Source organism: Chrysemys picta, chromosome 1, assembly GCF_011386835.1.
Source record: "Chrysemys picta bellii isolate R12L10 chromosome 1, ASM1138683v2, whole genome shotgun sequence".
Taxonomy (NCBI): Eukaryota; Metazoa; Chordata; order Testudines; family Emydidae; genus Chrysemys; species Chrysemys picta.
This window is the reverse complement of record NC_088791.1, coordinates 15,756,876-15,780,264: the sequence shown is the minus strand read 5'-3', so window position 1 is coordinate 15,780,264 and position 23,389 is coordinate 15,756,876. Positions and strand designations below refer to the sequence as shown.

The window sequence follows — 23,389 nt, the reverse complement described above, 5'->3', positions numbered from 1 at the left end:
AAGAATTCTAATGTAACTGTGGCTCTTTCAACTCTGTAAGCTTGAAACACTCAATTTTGTATGGTCATAAATGGAAGGAAAACAGAGGGACAGAGATTCCACTGTAAACTCATTTGATTTGCACCATGGTGGACACATACTGAAAAGCAATATTGGAATGAAAAGAGCTATTCCAGATTATCATTTCAGGGTCTAGAATCTAGATGAGTTAGAGGCTAATTGACATATTCTTAAAATTTATAATAAGGCAGAGTGTTTCTGATCTTGATGTCACAGGAGAAAAACAATATATTTATGAATTCTTTCATCTCAAAAGCAGGGCTTTGGAGCGGAGCCCAGAGCTGGAGTGCAGAGCAGCTCCAGAGCAGTGGAGCTCCAGGTTTTTGCCTGGAGCGGAGCAAGAGCACAGCTCCAAAGCCCTGCTCAAAAGAGAGTACAATGGAGATGATCCCAAGAAGGGTAGCAAAAAATGGTTAGAGACATGATGTGGTGGGCTTTCATATGCCAAAAAGCTTCTAAAACCTGGGATGAGCTAATCTGGCAATAAGAGTAAATGCTGAATTACATAAAACATTTTAATTGAAACCAAATGGGAGCTACTGTTAATCTTCTGTAATAGGAGAACAAGAGGGCACAAAAATTGAGGTAAAAATATTTTTATATAGTACAGTGTCATCTTTACATTTTTTTTTTTGAGGCGGGGAAGTAAATAAGTCTTTCTCCATTTTGTAAAATACTGTCTGTTTCCAGTGCAGTATGAATTATGATTATTCAGTGCTGCAGGAAGAGGTTGAAGCAAGTTGTTCAGTTCAATTTAAAAACTGATTATATATATTTAAGTGTGAGTAACATTTGCAGTTTTGTAAAGTGGAGGAAAAAGGTACAGAGCAAATTGAATTTCATGATGAAAAGGAAGGAAGGAATTTCCCCCGTGGTTTATGAAGATCCGCAATTGGCCAGGTGAATTATGGGATGGGTTTGATCTTCTCTGAAGCATCCAAATCTGGCCCAGTCAAAGGCAAGGGTCCTGGACTAGACACACCAGTGATCAGGCACAATAAGTCAGAGCTGTTCCAACACATCTTGTTGAGTAGAAATTGAAGCTCTTGAAACTCCAGAGGCTGGTGACAAATTTTCCAGAGAATGAATCTGCAGTTTGTTTGAGTAGTTTCATTAAAAAAACAAAAAACAAAACCTCCTTTTTACTTAGAATTTCAGACTCCTATCATCTCCAACCAAAAAAGGTGTAAATGGCTTTTATAATTAATTAACGAATAAAAAGGGCATGGTAAAACTTTGTTGTGTGGAAGCAGCCATGTTCCTGTGAGGTGGAAGTTTTTTCTCACTGAAACCAACATGAGATAACACAATTTAGCACCCCTTCCTGAGGCAAGTTTCAACATATATCTGCAATTTGTGTTGGCAGAGAATAAACATAGTTTGTTTTTCAATTACCTTGTTTTTGCCTACCTCATACCGGCTTGTCTTCATTACAGAGTTAACTCGAGTGTTTCTCCAAAACCAAGTCCTGCCCCACACACACATTTTAAAGTCTCATGTGGTGATGCTTTTAACTTGACTTGGCTGTCGTCTCAGGGTACAGCTCAGGTTAGATCATCTCATCATAATACAATCACCTGTAATTGACTGTAAATTAAATTGCTATGTGCAGCTTGAGTGTTAATTCAGTGTGGCCACTCTCAATCTGGAATGTAACTTGAGTTAACTCTGTAGTGAAGACATAAACTGGTAGTTTTTCTCCATGCACATAGAAAACACACCTCTGTACACACAGACTGCCCTGCCTGGTGTGCACTTCGTTGATCTGCTTCCTCCTTTTTTCACACACTGATTAATTTGGTGGTGGATAAAGGGGAGCATTAGGAGGATAGAAACTTCCCTTTATTAACTACTAAAAAGCTCATGTCTTGTGTTCCAATCCTATAGTCCAATAATCTCACCAGCTTCATTTTGGTAGCACTTTTGGATTGGAAGTTTTAGGTTTCCCCTGTGTTCCTTCTCCCTTCCTTGGGTCCTTAGAGACAAAGTGTCTAAAGTCTCCCACCTCCTCCCCCCCCCCCCCCCCGCCACCCTTCCTCCAAAATAGTGTAGTTTGGTTTTAAACTTGATCTCCATAAACTTTGAAAATATACTCTGACACTTTCCAAAGAAACAACAATCAGCTAACTCTGACTCTCTGAGGGAAAGCCTACACTACAAAGTTAAGTCAACTTAATTTAAATCGGCATGTGTCTGCTTCAGTAATTGTCGGTCAGGCATGTTCACACCACGCTCGCTGTCTCGGTGGGGTGTGTCTTCACTAGCAGCGCTTGCATCAATGCACAGAGCAGTACACTGTGGGTAGCTATCCCACAGTGCAACTAGCCTCAGGGGCTTTTGGGAAGGGCTTGCAATGCCTCATGGGACCAAAACATTGTCGCAAGGTGGAATGGGAACATGGCTTTGACCTCCCATAATGCAAGTTCCTCCCTCCCCTACTCTGATATCAATGGCAAACAACTCATACTTTTTCATGCCTATTTTCGAGAAGCATGGACTCTGCTCAGCTGTGCACTCTTGTTGTGAGCATTACAGAGACCTCTCGCCTTATCCTGCGGTATTTCCAGAGCTGAGACAGGAGCTACCATGTGAAACATTTTGATGTCCTTCAAGCAGCCCTGCTGCAAGTCATAGAACGAAACAATTCCCAATTGTTGCTGGCAGTTGCGCAGCAGCTGAACACGGTGGAGCTCTGGTTCTGTTCCCAGGAAACAAGCACTGACTGGTGGGATCGCATTGTTATGTAGTTATGGGATGATGAGCAGTGGCTGCAGAACTTTAGAATGCGGAAGGCCACTTTCCAGGAACTTTGTGAAGAGCTTCCCCCAGCCCTGAAATGTAGCAACGCTAAAATGAGACCTGCTCTGACAGTGGAGAAGCGAGTGGCGATCACTCTGTGGAAACTTGCAACGCCAGACTGCTTTACCGATCTGTGGGGAATCAATTCAGGGTTGGTAACTCCACCGTGGGAGGAGTTGTGATCCAAGTTTGCAGGGCCATTAATCGACTTCTGCTAAAAAGGGTAGTGACTCTGGGAAATGTGCAGGATACAGTGGATGGTTTTGCTGCAATGGGGTTCTTTAATTGCAGTGGGATGATAGATGACACGCATATCCCTATCTTGGCACCAGACCATCTCGCCAAAGAGAACATAAACCGTAAGGGATACTTTTCAAATGGTATTGCAAGTGCTGGTGGATTACAGGGCATTTCACTGACATCCATGTGGGATGGGCAGGAAAGGTGCATGAATTGCACAGGTCTGTTCTGAAAGTTGCAATCAGGGACTTCCTTTCCGGATTGCAAAACAGCCATTAATGACATATTAATGCCAATAGTGATTCTGAGAGACCTAGCCTACCCCTTGCTCCCATGGCTCCTGAAGCCATACACCAGCCACCTGGACAGCAGTAAGGAGTGGTTCAACAATAGGCTGAGCAAGGACAGAATGGTGGTGGCATGTGCCTTTGGCATGTGTAAAGGGTCGTTTGCACAGTTTGCATACTGGGTTAGATCTCAGTGAAAGCAATATCTCCATTGTTATCGTTGCATGCCCTGTGCTCCACAATATCTGTGAGGCAAAGAGAGAGAAGTTTCTGCATGAGTGCGGCGTGGAGGCGGATAGGCTGGCAGGTAATTTTGAGCAGCCAGCTACCAGGGCAATAAGAAGAGCCTGCAACTCCAGGAGGCTTTGAAAACCTGTTTCAGTAATGAGCCACAGTAATGTGTGTTGCTTATTTGTGTTGTGCCTTCCCATACCAATCCCTTCCATTGCATCAGTTTCCCTGTACCTCTCCCTCCCCCCATCGCCTCCAGACTTGGAATAAATAGAGTATTTCATTCTCTACTTTTATTTCACAAACATAAAGAAACTGAAAGACCAGAAAAATAATTTACCGGTAACCTTGGGCAAACGGTGTGATAAAATTGGGAGGGGAGAAACCAAGTCAATTTGTTCTGTGTAAGCACAGAAGTCTTGCCTATCAAAGGTCTTTGAATGGCCGCCTTTTGTTCTTAGTACCGTCCCCAGTATTGAGTGGCAGGGATACTGCACCACCTTCCCCACCCACGCCCCACATCCTGGAACCTTTCGGGGAGGGGGATTGGGAATAGGGTGATGTTTGCAGGCTGTTCTGCAGAGGGAGTCTAGCCTCAAGCCATTTTTCTTGTAGCTCAACCAGATCCCTCAACGTGTCTGATTGGTCCTTCATAATCCGCAGCATCTCATCCTGTGTGGCATGCTCATGCTCCTGGGATGCTCTCCCTGTCCATGTCCAGTCTTTCAGACACTGAAATTCTCCATGCTCTTAGCTCCGTGTCAGCTGTCCCAGAGACATTTGTTATCTCCTTGAATATGTCATCGTGCGTTCTTTTTCCATCTTCTAATTTGCAAAAGTCTCTCTGTCTGTGTGGAGGCTGTGCTGAAGGCCAAACTTTCCATTGTAAGGCATGCAAAGCACAAGGTAACTATTGTCAGTGCATACACCGGGTCTAGTACAAAGTACATATTTTAAAATAATTTCCCTTATTACTCTGAAGTGCAAGCCAGAACATAATCAGTATCCCTAGCTATTCAGTGAACCGGTTTGCTGTTCCAGCCATGGTGAGTATGGGCCAGTGGCATGGGCAACGGGCCTTGTGCTACAACTTACGGGCACGTCAGGAGCACAGATGGGCAGGTGGACAATGCCCCTTTCCCATAGCACCATGGTCAGTGTTTGGAGACCAGGGACCAGTGTTAAGCCTCCCAACCTGTGGTCTTTGTCCACAGCAGCTCCGGTGGGGGTTGCAGCCACAAGAGAACACAAGAAACCCACCCCACCCGTCTCCCCCCCAGTGCTGTAGCAGTCACCCTGGGCTTGCAGATTCTGAGGTCAACGCCAATCCCAGCCACTCAGACCACAGGCATGTTAGGGAAACTCTGGTTGAGGGACTCGGAAATCACCATGGGTGGGGGATCACATGATCTATTGGTTGCGTACAAGCTGTTGTAATGAAAACTTCTCCCCGTTTTTCCTAGGTGACCCTATGATATCCGTCTCCTCAGGGTAACAGAGGCAGCAAGGGAGCAGATTCTGCAAGCCTCAGGGTACAGACCTGGTCCTTATGTTGCTATGCTGTGTACCGCAATGTTACATTGCATTCATACTGGAGTGGCATGGGAAAGTGTCCTACCATGGTGGAAGAAGGTAGCCCTTCCCAGAAACCTCCTGCAAATGATTGCAGAGTACCTCCATGAGAGTTTCCTAGAGACCTCCATGGAGGATTCCCAGTCCACCCCTGTGCATATAAACAATCTTTTCCCCGGGGGTGGGGGCACTCTGTGCATAGCTGGAGCAGACACTGGGAAACAGATACCCACCGCACCTCACTTTTTCTTCAGATGAAACATAAGATATAAGAGCATGTAACCCCTTCAGTTTGATTGGAATTGCATACCCACCGGAGGTGCCTTCCCATCATGCTCGGCCACGATGCAACCGGCTGGACTGCTCTGGGGTTAAAAATAGCTCCTGGCTCTCGGGGAGAATGGATCCCCTGCTCTTCTGTCTCCCATTCTCTTCCTCATCCACAATGTCCTCCTCGTTGCCTGAGCTGGCCTGGGACTCAGACTCCTGGGAAGTATCCATGCTACATTTGGTGGTAGTGCTGGGATCACCGCTGAGAATCGCATGCAGCTCATTGTAGAAGCAGCATGTCTGTGGCACAAAACCAACACGACTGTTCACCTCCCTTGTCTTCTGGTACGCCTGCCGAAGTTCTTTGATATTCATGCGGCACTTACGCGTGTCGCTGGTGCATCGCTTCTTCACCATACCCCACACGATCTTTTCGTAGATGCCAATGTTTCTACAGCTGAATTGGAGCTGTGCCTGCACAGACTCTTCTCCCCACAAACCAATAAGGTCCCACCATCTCGTGTGTACTCCAGGTTGGACAACGTCTAGGGCATTGAGTCACCATGATCAGCTGGGCTGCCAAGCTCTCCATGCTGATCAAACTGGAAATGGTGGGAGAGAGAGTTCAGTGGTTTGTGCATTGGCCTGCTAAACCCAGGGTTGTGAGTTCAATCCTTGAGGGGGCATTTAGGGATCTGGGGCAAAAATCTGTCTGGGGATTGGTCCTGCTTTGAGCAGGGGGTTGGACTAGATGATCTCCTGAGGTCCCTTCCAACCCTGGTATTCTATGATTCTAAAAGTTCCTGGGGCTTCAGGAGGGGAGAGGCTGCTTCCTGTGTACCTGGCTGCTGTGCAGCGGAGTTGAAAACAATCTCCAGAGCAGTCACAGCAGACATGGCTGGCCCTAGGCCAAATGGCACCCCAGGCGAGGAGCATCTTTGGCAGCCCCCCTTCATTTGTTAAACTTCTGAATACCTTATTTTTTTGCATTTGTAGCCCATTTCACAACTTTGATGCACAATTTGCATATATGATTTATCCCTGTCATATAAGATAAATCTGCACGCTAGAATCTGTAAATCTGTTTTTATTCATGCCATATATAAGCAAACTAAAAGACATTTATTTCCTCTAAGCTTCTAGAAACTTTTTAATTTTAAGAATAACTGAAATATACTAACATCAAGAAATTGAACTGTGCACCAACACTGGGTGGACCTGTATTAAATAGTGTTACAATAGGTGACAACCTTAGAAAGTTAACATTAGTCCTTTTATTCAAAAGTTCGCTTTTCTCACCTTTGCCTTCGTGAATTGAAGCACTGTGTCAGAGAGATCCAGAGACTGGCCAACGGCATTTTCAAGCAATAAAATAAGAAGCAATGTCAGTCTCGTCAGCCATGGTTGATCTAAGATGTATTTTAATGAGCCTGAGATTCGAAAAGCTACGCTCAACATTCTCAACTGTGACCAGCAGTGTGAACAGAATCCTCAAAGCTATCCACACATTAGGAAAAGTATCCTTCAGTTCTTTCATGAATTAATTGGAAACTCGGAGTGGAGAGTGCTTCCCATGTTGCAAACTGTGACAGATGTTGTCCTATTCGACATAGAGGTCTTTATCATTGACGTCAAAACATTCCCCATGTATCAGCATCTGGTGAAGGTCCGTAGAATTGTTCAAGCATTTTCCTGTACACCGGCAGCTTATTAAGGTCATTCAAAAAACCCAGGTCTTTTCGTGGTGCTTCATTTGTCCAAACCTTTCCTCAGTGGACACTCAAACAGTTTCAATGAGCAAGCAAAAAAACTTCATCTTGAATTTTTCTTCCGAGCTTCCCATCAACTCATCCGTGCTCTCATAACCAAACTGTCTCTTCTTCCAGTGAATACAAGTTTCCTTGAAGACAGGTTCCACTCCTAAGTTTTCTGCCATTTCTTTGGTAGCAGTGATGGCATCTTCAAATCCATTGTCTTTGTAGGACACAATGAAATCAAGACAGTTTCTCATCAAAGTAGTAGTAGCAGTTGCGATGTCCATCGTCTGAGTTTGTAATGCCTTGCTTGCAACATTTACTTGGAACAGGATATTGTGCCAAACCACAATTGAGATCAGAAATTTGAAGTCAGTGATCTAGTTTGCCAGGCTTTGCGCCTTGTGTTGGATTCTGGCTTCAGCTTTACTCGACTGCGCCAGTTCCATCAGGGCATCATAAACCTCAATCACTTGGTACCCTCACTGGCCTTATGTTGTCAATGAGGCTCTCCCAGTGAGTGTCACTTAATGGCTTCACAGTCAGATTTGTGTCAGTCCATAAGGATCTTCCACCTGATAGCTGATGCTGAAAACAGGACGTATATCATTTGCAGTACTCCAAAGAGAGAGACTGAATCTAAAGAAGGTGATGCTGCATCTGATATAACCAGGTTGAGAATGGCTGCCACAAAGCATGAAGAAAGCTCTTGGATTCAGTGCAAGGATCCTTGCCTGGACACCAGTGTTTCTTCCCTTCATGTTCATGCTGTTGTCGTAGCGTTGGCCGCTGCAGTCCTGAAGCTTTATTTTATTCTCATTTAAAATGTTCTTAAACAGTTCTGTTAGGCCTTTCCAGTAGAGTCGTCCTCCGACTGCAAACAGATAAAGTGTTCCTTTACTTGAATACAACCATCCTTGTCATCAACAAATCTTACTGTAAATGACATTTTTTCACTGATTAATGTCAGGTGTGCAGTCCACTGTTACGGTGTAGTACTTCACTTTACTGAACCGCATCAATGTTATCAAGCACCTTCCTTGCCATAAGGTCAGTCAGTTGGTTTTTCTATTCTATTTTCCCTTTTGTCACTAACAACAAAAACAGCACACCAACCCCGGCGCCCCACAAGCCCGGCACCCCAGGCGGTTACCTAAGTTGCCTGCCCCTACATCTGGCCCTGACAGCGGAGCATTGTGGGGCATCTCCTGGAGGTCAATTCAGTTAATTTACACAATGCTGCATCTATGCTGCCTCTCTATCGACCCATCAACATCAAATTAAGCGCTATGCCTCTCGCGAAAGTGGAGTAATTAAGTCAACATAACAGGCGAGTTAGGTTGGCAGAAAGGACCTGGTAATGTAGCTGCATATATTTATTATGTCGACATAAGGCGGCTTCCATCGACCTAAGTTGTAGACCAGGCCTGAGGTCACTGGGAAAAACTTCACATCTCAGTTCAGCCTTCCTACAGGAACGCAGCTGAGCCTGTGGTGTGTGCAAGCTCAGGCCTGGACTACATTACAGATTTTTGCTGGCATAGCTGTGTCAGCTGAGAGTGTGAAGAAAAAAATCACATCCCCTAACCAACATAGCTATGCTAGCAGAACCCCTAGTGTAGATGCAACTGCATAGGGTGTTTCTGTTGGCATAGGTAATGCCATTTGGGGAGGCAGTGTAGCTATGCTGGCAGAACCACTCCATCTGCTGGTTTAGTGGAGACGCAATATAGAGTGTTCTGCCGACATAGCTATACTGGCTATGGAGTGTAGACAAGGCTTCTGAACCACTCACATCCACTGAATTATTGTAACCTCTGCAGGCCTTTGTTTAATACATATTTATATACTAATCTCTTACAAATATCTATCTCAACAACATGTATTAGAAAAGCAGTAGAGTTTTCCTTTAAATGCAGCTGCCCGACCAGCAGACACACAATTTAAACCTTTTTATAAAGTCTGATTTTTTTTGCAGATTAGTAGCTACTTCTAGATACCATTCTGAAATACTTCTATGTTAAAATCATCTAAAAATACATCATTTTAGGCTTTCACAATGAGGTAGGCATCTTCAGAGTGAGCTAAGCCAGATTTTTGGAGTAAAGAGCTTTAAATGATTCCTCTTTTGCAAGCTATAGAATGGGTGCTTACCATTCTGCCTGTATTGTATATTATGCTGTAATTTATCTGCTGTGCCTTTTAGTCAGTAACCTCTGTAGAGCAAGAGCCAGAGACCTCTTCTGTGTTTGGCAAATGTATCCGTTGTACATGTTGATTGCATGTTTATCTACATGTTGATTACACTGTATAAATAAGCAATATTTAAAGCAGTCTGAAAAAAGTGGGGGGGCGTATCAGAACCCCAGCAAAAATAAATTTTCATGCACTTGATTCAGACAATTCACAATTTCGTGTGTGTGTGTGTGTGTTTCCATAATTGCACACCATTTTTAGCTTATTACACTATTTATACTTACTAGTTTTTTTTTTTTTAATGAGGCAACAAGCCTCATACAAATTATTAGAACACAATACATACTGGAGTTTGGCAGGATGGATTGGAGGTTTAACTGAGATTCAGGTTGGGGGATCTCTGGTAATAGCAGGCTGCGGGGTTCAGTGACATTCATTGGGTTGGGGTGTCTCTGGGGATACAGGGCTGGGAATGCAGTGACATTCAGTGAAGTCGGAGGGTCTCAGTGGTGAAAGTGCTCTGACAGTCACTGGGGATGGGAATGAGTCCTGGGAACCTATTCTGGGGCTGCTGCTTCTGCAGGCTCCTGCAGCTCCCAGCCCCTGGCTCCACTGTGCTCCCCAAGGGACACAGGCCCTTGTGTGTGACTGACAAGTGGGCAGTGCCTGCCATGGGGGAAGTGGAGTGAGTGGACTCCCAGGTGCTGTATGATGCGGCAGGTCTAGTAGAAATTCTGCACCCCTATGCAACTCCCCCCTCAAGCTTTAAATCTTTTTTTCCTGGTTTTGCGTGTCTCTGTCTGTCTCTCACACTCACACACTTTAAGCACAGTAAATAAGGGGTCACAGAATAGTGAACACAATCTTGAAGAATGCCTTAACACTCCTAGGCTCCTTTGAGAGACCCTTTACTCACACCTTATTCCCATTGACTTCAGAGAGACTTGCGGTGTAAAGTACTATTCATTGTAAGCAAGGGTATTGCAATCTGGCCTATAGGTTAGGAATTTCCTCTTTCAATAAGCACTACTTTTCTAATGAGAGTGAGTTAGTAAAGCAGCATATTTGTTTTTCCATTTATGTGATGGATGCTCTCTCCTTTCTTCTTCATTTTCCGTGTGTGCCTATTACTGATCAGACTGACACACTGTGGGGTTCGTTTCACACAGTAATGAGTCAGGGCTCAGTGACCGTAATATTTACTAAAAATAGCGGCATGTTTGCTTTAAGGAAGGCAGGTGGTGGTGGTTGTTGTTCTAAAACTTCCTGGTTGGATTCATGCCAGTAAAAGTTCTGGGTGTGTTATATTGGAATCACAGTCTGAGATTGCTTTTAAATAAATATTTGTACAAGGATTTTAAACAATCTGCAAGTGGTGGAGAAATTGGCATGGTGTTTCACCCATACTTTTGTATTATTAGTGATGACATAAACCTCAACATGTGTAATGTGCCGAAAAGCTACTGACAGATGGAGCCATCCTGCTGAAACATTTAAAAAATGTTAACTGTAGCATCTGTAACTTCGAGGGGTGTGTGGTTGGGGGGGGGGGGGGGGGGGGAAGGTTGTTCTACAAGGATACCCTATGTCCCGATCTCCTGGGCTCATGGTGGGGCTCCCTCTGGTAGATTTTGCCCTTCGGGCCTGCCTAGCAGCATACGACTCTAACATCGTCACAAAGTGACGTGCCCAGGAGCAGTGCCACCGTGATGCAGGGCACAGGCTATGGAGCTGTGCAGTTTCTTGTGCGAAGGAGTGAATGCGCGCGCGCACACTCACTGTGTTTTTGCATCCTTGGTTTCATGATTTCTGTGGGTGAGGTTGAACCCATGAACCCCTGCTAAAGCCAATAAATGGTACTAACCCAGGCTCTGCCCACAGCTCCTGCTTGTGACCCCTTCCTGTCATATTTGCATGTCTTCCTTCCTGGCCATTCAGCCCATCATCCTGTTGCTCACTCTACCATTTCTTGATGAAAGTGGAAAAGGAGGGGAAAGAAGCTCCACAACTTTTTTTTTTTTTTTTAAATTAATGGAGATATCCCATCTCCTAGAACTGGAAGGGACCTTGAAAGGTCACTGAGTCCAGCCCCCTACTTTCACTAGCAGGACCAAGTACTGATTTTGCCCCAGATCCCTAAGTGGCCCCCTCAAGGATTGAACTCACAACCCTGGGTTTAGCAAGCCAATGCTCAAACCGCTGAGCTATCCCTCCTCTCAACTTCCGCTGGCCAAGAGGGAGCAGGAGCTAATAGAATGGGGAACCCCTCCTTGACCAAGAGGAGCAGGAGCAGCAAGGATCTTTGTGGCAGAAGCAGCATCTACAACAGCTGGCTGGCTTTATTCTCCCCCTGTTCTGAATCCCCTAGCAAGCCAAATACTTCAGCTACCTGACACAGCCCTAACTCAAAAGCGGAACTTTTAATTTTTAGCACTTCTTGCTGTGTTTGATTGTGGCATTCATGTCAGGAGAGATGTGGCAACAGCTGGTGCTTAGGTACTTATTGTTCCTGTTTAAGGCCTGGTTGTGTTGAGACTGACCCTTAAAAAAAGGATTTAATCCCCTTGTTTAACCAGTTTGTTTAAAGATTTTTGTTTCTAAATTTGACACGATTCCTTTTCAGAGGAAAATTGAATTTTCTGGGTCAAATACTTCACTTTCCATAATTGTTTTTAATTTTTAAAAACATTCAGCATTTGGTCTTCCATTTTTTTACTGGAGCAGTCTTAGTAATGTGAAAACAGATTCTTCAAACTTTCCATACCACTACACCTCATTAACTATATTTTAAGATATTCCATTGCAATTAATGTTAACAATAGCATCTAGTTTTTATGGATCTAGTCAGTCATGTCAGTAGTTCAGTCATTCTTAAGCAGTATTACTATGATGTCTGAGATCTCAAGCAATCATTACCTTGTCTCTAGTTAATGTGCATGTTGTATTTTTGTCTAGATACACATGCTATACTTATTGCTGTGATGTCTGGGCACCGTAAATTGTAGCATTAAATATTATAAAAGATCTCTGTTCCTTGCCACTCCCCTGAGTCTCCTGTTTGTGTGGTGAACTAGGAGTACAAATAAGTTTGCTGATTGCCTGACCTCATACTTAGACATTCGATTCTTGCAAGATCTTGGACCATAAACCAAAGGAATGTTGTTGTTGTTGTTGTTAGATTTTCTGCTTGCTTAGTGTCAGGCCTAAGGACCTGCCGGTCTTACTCTATCTTGGAATTTTGTTGAGTCTCAGTAGAAACCCAAGATTTACTGGGCATAAAGACAATTTACCATCAGCTCCCTAAGGACATTGTCCTTCCAGATCAAGGCTGAGGTACATTGGTGGACTAGAGTAGGGAAAGTTTGTACTACCACTTCCTGTTATACACTGGTTCTGTGCATAATGCTAGGACTTCAGTCCTTAAAACTGTCAATCTGATACTTTCACAGAAGTCATTATAATATTTTAGTCTTTGTTCTAGAAGGATAGCCCCACTACTAAACTATTCTAGTATAAATCTCAGGTATAGATTCTTGTTTCAAATGAAGTAAATACCTTTTAAAAATATATTTAATACTTTTGGGAAATATATCTAAGAAGGCCAGAAAGCCAGAATGGTTTAAACTATATTCAGATTGCTTGCCTTAACTGATTTGTTTCTATATTATGCAGTTGTAGCCGTTTTGGTCCCAGAATATTAGAGGCACGGTGGGTGAGGTAATATCTTTTGTTGGATTGTCTTCTGTTGGTGAGAGAGACAAGCTTTTGAACTTAAACAGAGCTCTTCTTCAGGTCTGGAAAATATACATAAGCAACATATGAAATTTGGGCCTGTGTTTTAAAGATATAAATCATCTATTAATAAATGCAACAGAGATTGCAAAGAAGAAATTTGAGCACAGAATTAGTGATTTTCATGCCATCTTAAACTTCTGAAAAAGCAATTAGTCTTTAAGCTATCGCTATTAAAGGGAGAGCTTTTTTAAAGCAAACTAGAGGTTAATCATGCAAAGAGGAAATAATTATCTGATCTACATCAAAGAGCGTGCTTCTAAGGGGTGGTTTGTTTGGGAGAAGAGTAAACCTCACCAATTAGTCTCAGTGTAAACTCCTTCACTTGTGGGGTTGTATACCTAATGCTCTGTAAGAAGACTCTTCTTATGATTGTCTGCTGGTTGACAAACCTAATCAAATTGGATTTCAGTGGAACAATTTGTCATGACAGTTTTGGGATCACTTATTTTACATAATATGATATAAATATATGGAGATATACCTATCTCATAGAACTGAAAGGGACCTTTAAAGGTCATCAAATCCAGTCCCCTGCCTTCACTAGCAGGACCAAGTACTGTCCCTGACTGTTTTTTTTCTTTGCCCTGATCCCTAAATGGCCCCTCTCAAGGATTGAACTCTCAACCCTGGGGTTAGTAGGCCAATGCTCAAACCACTGAGCTATCCCTCCCCCCATCTGATTTTTTTCTATAACCAATTTAAATGAGAAATGAAGCATAAAGACAATAACAGGATGTTGGGATTTTATTACCCAAATATTCATTAAAATCCCATAATAAAGCCTGTTTTATTAATGCTGAGAAATAAAGGCAAGCTTAACAAAGGAAAATTTAGATCTGCTAACATGATCATTTCCTGTTTCTGCTATTGAGCAAGGGTACTGCATGTATAACTCTCCATACAGCTGTCCTTTTGACCCACCTTCTTGCATTTCTCTCTTCTTTCAATTTTACTCTAACGGCCAGAAATCTTGCTCATGTTGGATCCCAACTTCGCTTCTCCTCACAGCTCCACTTTAAAGTTGACTACATTTGACTTAACATGTCTTTTTGTCTACACTAGGTGCTAGGACTAGTAATTTTCCAAGAATAGACAAGCTCTATATGTTGGTATGTCACAATTCCCAGATCTTTGCCAGACTTCATCCTTATTTTGATTCTGCCTCTTCTGAAATCCTTATCCGGCTCCCATATTAGCTTTCTCCTATTGGCTTTGTCGGTCCCTACCCTTTTAAAAGGGGGAGTGGAGAGATTGTAGCAACATTATATTCTTGCCTCAAGGAATACGATCTGTTGCTCTCATCCTGTTTTTTCCTAGGCATCCTAACCACTTCGGATTCAAACACTACTGCCTTGGTTTTCAAAACTCTGAAATAACTCTTTCCATCACAATCTTCAGCCATCTTCACCCACGTCCTCCAGTCTTGGCCTCTTTGCAGTCCCCTCTTCGGTTCTTTTCTCTTGCTGTGCCACAAGCATCTGCCTGCATGCACACCCACGCACGTTTCTCCCGTCCTCTCTCAAATTTCTGCAGTACTGGTGAAGCCCAGCAGAGCAGTGTATTGTTCCCCCTACTCTTAAGAGTATGTGTATAAAGCAACTAGACACCCGTGGCTGACATATGCCAGCCGACTCAGGCTTGCAGGGCTCCAGGCTGTGTGCAGCTGTTTGATTGCTGGGTGGACTTCCGGGTTCTGGGACCCTCCTGCCTTGCAGAGAAATGTGGGTGGGTGGGTGCGTACGTGTCCTAGAGTTTGGGCTCCAGCCCAAGCCCAGAACTCTACACGGTAATGAAACAGCCGCACAGCCCAAGTCCGGCAAGCCCGAGTTGGCTGGCATGGGTCAGCCATGAGTTTTTCTTTGCTGTGTAAACATACTGTAAGTGCCACCTGCAAGGGATGAGAAAACCCAGTCTCTGGGATACTGCAGGGATACTTTCTGTGTTCAGCAGGCTGCACAAGAATTGAGCAAGACCTGGGTGGTTAGAAGCGGATGTAGAGCTCGAGGGCCCATTCCTGTATGTCTCCTACCTGTTCATACCAGTATGTGAGCGCTCACTGGGTTCCCAGAGGTGGGGGGAGATGTATGGTTCTCACTCACGTAATGCAGGTGGGTAGGCAGCGTTACAGTTAGTGTTAAGGGGAATAAAAAGCAAATTTGTATTGATATGCTTTACCTGTTTGTCTTTTGAAGTGGTTTTAAATAAAGGATGTTAAATTTTGATCCGCAACAACCGGCTCAGAGCATTGCAGTTTCATGGCAGTCTGGAAAGTACTACACTTTAGGATACTTTCTTTATATTACCAGTTTAAATACAGTGGTTAATAGCCAGCTTTGTGGTTTGGTTTTGCTTCAAGGTATCTTATTGTTTGCAAGCATGAGCATGTAAAATAGTTTATTAAAATAATTTCAACTCTTGCTCTTAGCTATTTATATTTGGATGCTGTAAGTCAGGCGAGTCTAGGGCTGTGTGAATATGAAAACAATACTTCTTTTAATGAATAAAGCTTGCGTGGTGTATTTATCTAAGTCTATTCATCCTACAAAAACTGATCTGAGCAGTCTCCACCCTATACTAGACCCATAATGTGCACTCTGAAACTAAACTGACATGTCAAAGGAACAGACTTAGTGTACATGGAGATTGATAACTCTTGTTTCTTGTCTAGTGTTATCCTTTTCTGGCATCCAAAGGGATAGACTAAAACAAAGTATGTAATTTGAAGAAAAGATGTGTTTGAGAAATATTACCTTTCAGCAACTTCACACCTGTTAACATGTTTAGATTGACTCCAAGCATTAATCATTGAGATTTCCTCCATCCCATGTATAATCAACTATTATTCCTGTGTATAAAAATCTATCTGAGGTACTTGCATGGCCACACACTACTGTAACATCCAGAGGCCTCACAAGCTTTAATGTATTCATCCTCAGCACCGCTGTGAGGTAAGGAAGTGCTGTTATTTCCGTTTTACAGATGGTGAACTAAGACACAGAGACATTAAGTGACTTGTCCAAGGTCACACAGGAAATCTGTGGCAAAGCAGGAACTTGAATCCAGGCCTTGAAATCCCTAAGCTAGTACTCCAACCTCTGTCTGTGTTCACATGCATATACATATTACTTGTCATTGGTGTGCATGGTTCTTTAAGGACAAAGTCCCTGCCCTGAAGATCATACAATCCAAACTGAGGTGGTGGTAAAGCAAGAAAACACCACTATGAGCAACATAAGATGTAAGAAGGAAAACTGCTAATGAAACAGTAATGTTTAAAAAGAAATCAGATGCTCATTGTGTGTCTGTTTCGTGTCGTTCCTGTTTCTTTATTTAACACGGTCAGGCGAGAGAGAGGGAGCAGACAGCGCCGAAGCTGAGATTAGTCATGGAAAGCACACCGAAAAGTGAGTTTTGAGAGAAGGTATTTGGAGGAGGCCGAGAGAGGGCACTTGGCACGCAAGAAGAAAGAGGTTACTTCAGGAATGAAAAGGGCATGGAGTTTTGGGTTGGTGGAGGAGACAAAGGGATTGAGTGGAAATCTGTAACTTGAGGATCTGGTGCATTAACCAACCGTAAGAGTTTTGCTCTTATGGTTTGATGTCAGCAGATCCCCTTGATGGAATTACTCTCAAGGATTACTACTTATGCAACAAGACTGTGTGTTTTTCATGAGAGTAGGTGTATTCTCCTGGGAATCCTGCCCACGTTCCAATTTGGATCATTACCTTTATCTATTTATCTAAATCCCCGTTTCAAATGTGTATGGGGTTCCTCACTTCCTAACCTAGACTGTAGTGTACTTTGCACTTTTAAATAGTTGCAATGTTCTACTCGGGGTCGGCTCCAGCATTTCTGCCGCCCCAAGGCATAAAAAAATAAAAAAAGCCACGATTGGTGGCGGCAGTTCAGCGGCAGGTCCTCCACTCCTAGAGGAAGTGAGGGACCTGTTGCCCCCAAATTGCCTCACATGCCGCCCCTCTCCCTTGGCCGCCCCAAGCACCTGCTTGTTAAGCTGGTGCCTGGAGCCGGCCCTGTTCTACTTCAGACATGGCTGCATTACAGTGGTGGGTGAAGTGAGCCCTGTATATTCTTTATCTATCTTGTGGGTTGCAGTCAACATTAATATTTGTAAAGTGCTTTAGAAATGCAAAGTAAGTTTTGCAGGTAACAAAACAAAATGCAGAACGGATTCAATTTTAGTATCCTATTTTCAGATCCGATTTTCATAATTTGTCTAAAAATCTTTCCATATTTGATCTAGTCTAAAGGTAATGTTGTTGGTCTTTTTTGTGTGTGTTTTGGTCAAGGGCTAAGATAGATAGATAGTCTTTCCCCATTTTAAGAAATTATAATTTTTTTTAGTCGTGCCTATAACACAAAAGACTCTAACTGGAAACTTTTCATGAAAATATTTCTTAATAAAGGGAGTTTAGCAGCTTTACAAGGTTTGGGAGGAACAAATTTAATAATAGAAAAGTTTTCTAAGTAACTGAAATATTATTTTTGAACATGCTTAGTGGGCTTCTGCTAATGTTTTTAGCAGTCTACTCTTGCCCCTCCGCTCTGTGACATATCATACAAAAGATAGGGAAAACTGTGTATTCTCTACTTTTTCTATCACAAATATAGGGGCAGCTGTTGTTAGTGGGAGAATTTGCATGAGGGAGATTGTTACTGCATCAGAACACATGCAGCCAAACCCCAAAATTGCATCAATAGTAGACAGGAAGAAATTGTGTTTAAAAAAAAAAAAAATGTTTTTGCAAAATTCTGTGGCAGTCGATAATTGTTTCATTTAATTAAAGATATGAAAATTCAAGCTTCTTCCTTTGCAAAGATATAGCCTGTGCTACTTATTTTGCAAAAAGCACTACAAAAATCTATATTAATGTAACACTAAAGTCACACAGTTGAAATAACAGTAAAAAAAATACAACAGTAAAGATTCCAATGGTAGTGTTAACTTAGCCCAATTGCATATTCTGTATATTTTATTGTATACATTTAACAGCATAAACAGAAATATGCAAACATACTATGTGTAACCTTGGTCCCTTTATATCACATCTCACCATACTGGTATAAACTTTCATTTATGTTTACATCCTTTTACCCAGATAGAATTGCTTCACATATGAGGTATAACCTAACATTTTAGTGTCACTACAAGTTTTTTCAGAACACTTCAGTATTTGACTCTAGAAAGCCCAGCTCTAGTTTTTCTTTAAACTTTACCCACATCTGTTACATCTTGTACAGCAAGAAATAAATTATGCATGAAAGCAAAGTTTATTTTAAGTGAAGTAAAAATCTACTTACATTTCAACAATGGTGCATGCTTACTCAGTAGCCTTGTCTCACAGTAGTCAGTTTTTGTGCTTGAAATGAAGCTTAGCTTCCCCATTTTTGGAGGAGATGGGTCAGGAAGGAGAATTTCTCTGGTCAGTCTCCTGGGGTTTGTTTGCATGGTGGTATATTTATCCCTCTTTGACACACACAATTTTTGTAAAAGTATTTATAAAGTGAAAAGATGGAATTTAAAGTATATAAACTACAAGGGGTAGGAATGGCCATAAAACAGATCCAGATATGAAGGACTCAATGGCCAGCTTTGTCTTGTACAACTTCATGGTTTTGGCACTTCAAGGATAATACATTTCCTTTCTTTCTCCCCCTTTTAGGAGACGTTGATCCAGCAGCAAGTGTCATTTCATTAGGTCCTGTATCTCTGATGTTGTGGATAGTGGAGTCCTCCAGCAATTAAATGAGAGCCGTGGACACATCTCAGCATGTCAGTCTAGAGAGTTCAGAATCGAAACCTGGGACAGGCTGGAGCCGTGGGGAAGAAACACCAGCCTCCACTAAAAACAGAACAAGTGGAAGCTTCCAAGTCATGGCCTACAAAAAAAGCATTTTGTTACAGGAACCGTGTGAGGGTTAATCTTCTCATGAGAATGGAAGTAAATAAATGAGATGGTTAACTTGACCAGTGAGCAGTTCAGTTACAACAAAGAGCAATTTAAAAATAAGATGGATTACACTGGAACGGGAAGAGTTTTGATGGCTCGATGTGAGGAAAAACAAAGAAAGTTCTAAACCCAGTGGGAGTTATATTATCTCTGAATCGAGCATTCTGTGGCAGAAGAATATTCTTTTGGGGGCTTCAAGTCTACAGTAGAAAAGTGTAGAGCAAGCAGTAAAATCTTATGGCAAACCCTGACATGTAGGATGACGAAATTATGATCAATTACCAAACATCAGATACTCCACAGAGGGAAGGCTTTTGTTTTAACAATAACCTTTTTCTAAAAGGAATAGGCGGGAGGGGGAAAATCAAACAGAGGCAAAGAGATAAAATTGTCTGTCAAGGTTAAAGACAAAATGTGAAGTTTACTGACACAGTGTTTACCCAAATTGCATAGAACAGCCTGACACCAGCCTAGGAACAGGGATATAGTTGAGCCCCATTGTAAGTATCATTGAAAACCAAAATGTGCCAGTCAGCATGACAGAAGGACATCAAGGAGCGGATCCAAATGTTTCGTTGACCTTCATGGGTTGACAAGCCTTTGTGTCTAAAAAAGAGAGAGAGAAAAGTCTGGAAATAAATAGAATTTTTATTTTATTTTTTTTCTAAGTAGAAAAGAGGTTTCTTGGTCCGTTTCTGACAATCTGTTATTTATTAGTATAGTTGTGTTTTTTTGTTCGCTTTCAGGTAGGTGTAGTACATTCAGTTAAAGAGCACATCTGTATGCTACTACTTGATTAAATCTTTTTTTCTAGCTCTTTTAAAATTCTTTCTACCACTGGTTTGGTTTTTGCATGTAGAATAAAAAGACTTGTAAAATTGTAACATTTCATACAGAAATGCCGCCCGATCTTCACCAGCTTCAGAAATCTGACCTTTGCCGATGCTGCAATAAAGTGTTGTAATTTAGAATTAGCGTCTCTCTCTCTCTAACTTCATTTTGAAGTAAACGATTATCTGAAATCATATTAATACATTATGTACTGTATACCCTTGATGTTTTTGGCCAGTATTTCACTTGAGTGTCATAAGGAGTATATGGCATTGTACAAACATGAGATGGTCCCTGCCTCAACAAGCTGACAAAGTAGATCAGACACCGATACGGTGCCGGTGCAAGGAAGTTTCGTGCCCTAGGCAAAACTTCCACCGTGCGCCCCAGCCCTGCAGCAGCTCCCTGCCTCCCCCTCCGCCCTGAGGCGCCCCCCCATAGCAGCTCCCCCCCTCTGCCCTGAGGCGCTCCTCCCCCCGCCCCCCCCGGAGCCATGCAGCAGCTCCCCACCCCAGCTCACCTCTGCTCCACCTCCCCCCCGAGCATGCCACCCCCACTCTAATTCTCCTCCCCTCCCAGGCTTGCAGCGCCAAACAGCTGATTGGTGCCGCAAGCCTGGGAGGCAGGAGAAATGGAGCGGCTGCTGCGCTGGGAGAGGGAGTTTGAGTCGCACGTGTCAGCGCGCCACTGGCAGCCCAGCCCTGGAACGCTGTAAAAAAAAAAAAAATTGGGGGCACTGCTTTTTGGTGCCCCCAAATCTTGGCACCCTAGGCAACCGCCTAGTTTGCCTTAATGGTAGCACCGGCCCTGCACAGATAGTGCTGTACAGTCTTCATCGAGACAGCCTGAGTTCCCTCTGGCTGCGGTCTAGGTTCTCTCCTCATTCTTAACCTATTTGTATTAGAGAGAGGTAGATGTATTTCACATTTTTCACAATTTCTTTATGTGGACAGATTAATCATTTTTCAGATTTTTCTATTGACTGAATGCTGTCCCCAGAGTATTGATTACAATTATATATCAAGTTGGTAAAATATTAACATCTTACTTTCCAAAAGATACTGAAAAATTAGTCAGGAGAAGGGCAACAAAGTTAGACTTGGTAGTGTTAAGATATGAAGAAAGGCTAAAATAAAGAAATTACAAGTGGTGCAAGTGCTAAACTTGCTTGTCACTTCCCATGATGAGACCCTTGTTTTCAGTTGCTTATAATTTTGTGAAACTTTCATCATTCAGGCTGGAATTTTCCATTTCAGATATCTGTCTCAGGCTGAATATTTCTGGGAAGTTACAGAAAAAAATAGTTCAGACATTTCTGAGAATAAGGTTGGGGGAAATACTTTGTAAGAATTTTCTTAACATGGGCAAAACGTCTGTGAGAAGTTCTAGTGCCTTCAAGCTTTGAAACAAGGATTTCAGATTTGGCATGGATTTGGAGTTGCTCAAGTATCAGGGACGTGCCTTTTACTATTTCCCGGGGGGGGGGGGGGGGGAAATCATCCAAATCTGGCCAGGTTATAAACCTTTGAAACATCTCAGTTTGCACGTTTCATAGAGTTTTGTTAGAGTTTGGCAGCTAAATTTTGAAAATTCCATCTGTAGTGAGCATGCTCTGTCTCACTGCTGCAGTAATGGAGCAGGACTTTCTATGCAATTGCTCCACCCAGCTGTCTGGGACTGCTGTGCTGTCTCTTCTTTTCTCTCCGTGCTCCCCATACTGGTGCCCAGGCAACAATGAGGCAGCCTGATTCAAATGCAGAGCAGCAATGAATGTGGAGGGAGGGAAAGATTCATGGTGAGAAGTAAAGGACTTGAGGGAAAGGGTTTGGATAAGGAGCGGGGAGGGAGTATGGGCAGGGGCAGAAGATGGCATGGGAAAAAGGGCAGAGAGGCAGGTGCTGTGGGGAGGGACAGATAGTGTCAGAGTGGAGGAAATATGGATAGAAGCCAAGGATGGGCAGGGGGAGGAATTAAGTGGGGAGGAGCTGGGGGGTGTGTTAAAGGCAAAGGTGGGGTGGAAGCAGAACCAGGAACTGAGAATGGGTAAAAGCTGGCAGGATGGGCAGAAGTCATGAAGGCTAGTGGGCCAGGTGGGGATGAATATAGGTAAGAGCTGGGGAGAGAGGGTAAGAGCAGGAAATAGGGACAGGCTGTGGTGAACAGGGGCAGAAGGGTCTGTAATCACTAAAGTAATCCCAGGTTCTGTAGGGAAATATGACACTTTTCAGGGTTACCCGAGGTGTCCAGGATAAATTACTATCTCCTGCTTACAGTAGGAGGGAGCCCTGTCTGTGTCCTACCAGGGGAAACTCCCCGGTGACTGGCAACACAGATGCTCTGCTCCGGGTAAACTGTCATGGGATAAGAGGGAAGGGCCTCTCATGGATCAGTAACTGCTTAAAAGATACGAAACAAAGGCTAGGAGTAAATGTTCTGTTTTCAGAATGGAGAGAGGTAAATAGTGGTGTTTCTGAGGGGTCTGTACTGGGACCAATATTGTTCAACATATTCATAAATAGGGCCCTGCCAAATTCATGGGCCATTTTGGTCAATTTCACAGTCATAGGATTTTAAAAATCACAAATGTCATTTCAGATATTTAAATCTGAAATTTCACGGTGATGTAACTGTAGGGGTCCTGACCCAAAAAGGAGTTGTGGGGATCGCAAGGTTATTATAAGGGGGTCGTGGTATTGCCACCCTTACTTCTGCGCTGCCGCTGGTGGAGTGATGCCTTCAGAGCTGGGTGCCTGGCCAGCAGCCGCTGCCAGTTCTGAAGGCAGCACAGAAGTAAGGATGGCAATATTGTGATTCTCTCTTCTCCTCCCTCCTCCCTCCTCCCCCCTTTTGGGTCAGGACCACCAGTTTGAGAAATAATGGTCTCCCCAATGAAATCTGTATAGGATAAAGGTACACAAAAGCCCAGATTTCACAGTCCACCCTGTGTTTTTCATGGCCGTGAATTTGCTACGGCCCTGCTCATAAATTATCTAGAAAAAGGGGTAAACAGCGAGGTGGCAAAATTTGCAGATGATACAAAACTACTCACGATAGTTAAGTTCAAAGCTGATTGCGAAGAGTTACAAAGGGATCTCACAAAACTGGGTGACTGGGCAACAATATGCCAGATGAAATTCAGTGTTGATAAATGCAAAGTAATGCACATTGGAAAACATAATCCCAACTATACATATAAAATGATGGGTTCTCAATTAGTGGTTACCACTCAAGAAAGAGATCTTCGAGTCATAGGCTAGTTCTCCGAAAACATCCATTCAATGTGCCGAGGCAGCCAGAAAAGCTAACAATGTTGGAAATCATTAGGAAAGGGATAGATAAGAGAGAAAATATCATATTGTTTTTATATAACTCCATGGTACACCCA

The 23,389-nt window shown here is 43.0% G+C and overlaps 1 protein-coding gene across 17 annotated transcripts in view; it reads left to right on the top strand.

The window, feature by feature from the left end:
• UPF2 (UPF2 regulator of nonsense mediated mRNA decay) overlaps positions 1 to 20,144 on the top strand; it is a 124,099-nt gene extending 103,955 nt beyond the window's left edge. For 9 of the 17 annotated variants that reach the window (XM_065598867.1, XM_065598692.1, XM_065598360.1 and 6 more), the window contains 2 exons: positions 16,548 to 16,608; positions 18,886 to 20,144. In XM_065598867.1, coding sequence (XP_065454939.1) covers positions 16,548 to 16,581 — 34 coding nt within the window. In that variant the 3' untranslated portion in view covers positions 16,582 to 16,608; positions 18,886 to 20,144. The remainder of the gene's footprint in view (positions 1 to 16,547; positions 16,609 to 18,885) is intronic. The other 8 variants (XM_065598897.1, XM_065598734.1, XM_065598833.1 and 5 more) reach the window with 1 other exon arrangement.
• Positions 20,145 to 23,389: the final 3,245 nt, after the last annotated feature.